General features: G+C 34.6%; 1 protein-coding gene across 1 annotated transcript in view; it reads left to right on the plus strand.

Moving 5' to 3' along the window:
- LOC126904980 (mucin-4-like) overlaps positions 1-1,750 on the plus strand; it is a 9,998-nt gene extending 8,248 nt beyond the window's left edge. Inside the window, exon 4 of the mRNA XM_050684384.1 lies at positions 898-1,750. Coding sequence (XP_050540341.1) covers positions 898-1,749 — 852 coding nt within the window. The 3' untranslated portion in view covers position 1,750. The remainder of the gene's footprint in view (positions 1-897) is intronic.
- Positions 1,751-2,018: the final 268 nt, after the last annotated feature.

Raw genomic sequence — 2,018 nt, forward strand, 5'->3', positions numbered from 1 at the left:
TTTTTTTTCGGTTAGTTTAAATTTTAGCTCTTAAATTTTTTTTTTTTTAATTTTAACTAAAGATAAATGTTATTATGACGTAAAACGGCATTTTAAGAGGATGGATTTTATTTTATGAATTTCTAAATTACAATTTATATATCAAGTATTTGTTGACAAAATAAATCTGTTTTCGGTCCCAGATAGAATATTATGAAAAAAATTCAATATTAAATATATTTTCCCTTTATGGTTAAGTATTATTTATGAATATTACATTTGTAATTAATGATAAAATGTAAAAATTAATATAAAATGAAAATTTAATGAGATAAAATCTAAATAAATCTTAATTTAGTCATTGAAACAGAGAAAAGATTTACTGATTTTTAATATTTTTACTACCATTAAACTAAAATAACATAATTGTGTTGACATAAATGCCATTGAAGACAGTAACATCGTTACGATGCTGATCAAGTAGTTTACTTGTCTGGATGTTACATAATTAATTTGGATGCGACCGAGTGACATATACTAAATGTATGCAACTAATTGCAAAAACTGGTCTTAATTCATAACTATCACCCCGTATGACGCAATTGCTGAAACCACCTCTATTATTGTAGAGAAAGTATCGTATACAGATCATCGACTCCAAATAATTTTTTAAGGGGAAATATTGATAACCAGATAAAATGAACAATACTATTGAATAACCATAGAATTATAAATACCTCAACATAACTGTGTTGGGCATCAGTCGTCTTCTAGAACAACTCGGCACACAATCAGTAAAAAAATATCATCTGTAACTTAAATAATCAAATATGAAATATTTTAAGGTACATTGTCAATATTAAATACAATTTTTTTTAATTTTATATTAATACCGATTTTTTTTTATCGTGATTTCAGGCTTGTGTCGTCGGATTAGCTTTAATCAGTCACTGCTTGGCTGCTGAAGACGCCAAGACTGATAAGAAAGCTAATACCAAAAGAAGTTACAACTTGGGATATTCCGGAATCTCTGACGCTTCTTGGGGCTTAGGCGGTTCATCGTTGGGTGGATATGGATTGGGACTGTCTTCTGGAATCGCTTCAGGATACGGTTCTGGAATCGCTTCAGGATACGGTTCCGGTTATGGATACGGCCATCATGTGCCCACAAAGGTCAGCTCCTCAGATCACGTCGAACAAGTTTCCGTTCCGCAACCATATGCAGTTCCAGTCACCCGTCACGTTCCAGTTTCAGTCCCACACCCAGTGCCCGTAGAAGTCCCAAGGGCCGTTCCAGTCAGCGAACCACATCCAGTACCAGTCACCGTCAATAGACCATACCCAGTCGAAGTTCCTCGTGCCGTCCCAGTCAGTGTACCACACCCAGTACCAGTTGAATTAAACCGTGCCGTGCCATACCCAGTTGCTCGTCCATATCCCGTAGAAATTAACCAAGCCGTACCATATTCCGTACCTACTCCAGTCATCACCCCAGTCGCTGTCCCAGCACTAGCCACCTCTTCTTACGGAGCTCCATTGTCCGGCTACTCTTCTTACGGTTCATCTTTGGGTGGCTTGTCTTACGGATCGTCTTTGGGAGGCTTGTCTTACGGATCATCTTTGGGAGGCTTGTCTTACGGATCATCTTTGGGAGGCTTGTCTCACGGTTTAGCTTTGGGAGGCTTGTCTCACGGATCATCTTTAGGATACTCTGGTGCTTCTCTCGGATACGGAAGCGGATATGGTTTATCCAAATACGCACACCATTAATGGTAATTCAAACTTAATTTTATAATATAATATATGTTAATTATATTGTCATTTATTTTACAATGATATATATTTATTAAGAATTAGGAAATAATACTTATTTCATATTTTTCAGAATATTATGTGATAATCAACTAACATTAAACTTTCTCAATGATGATATAGTCAAATTTTTTATAAAGTTTCATTTTGTGACTTGTTTTTTTATGTACAAAATGTATTTTTTTAAGTGTTTTTCCTCATATTAATTTAATAGAGTGTANTATTTT

This window comes from Daktulosphaira vitifoliae, unplaced genomic scaffold (genome assembly GCF_025091365.1).
Source record: "Daktulosphaira vitifoliae isolate Bord-2020 unplaced genomic scaffold, ASM2509136v1 Scaffold_4, whole genome shotgun sequence".
In the NCBI taxonomy this organism is placed as follows: domain Eukaryota; kingdom Metazoa; phylum Arthropoda; class Insecta; order Hemiptera; family Phylloxeridae; genus Daktulosphaira; species Daktulosphaira vitifoliae.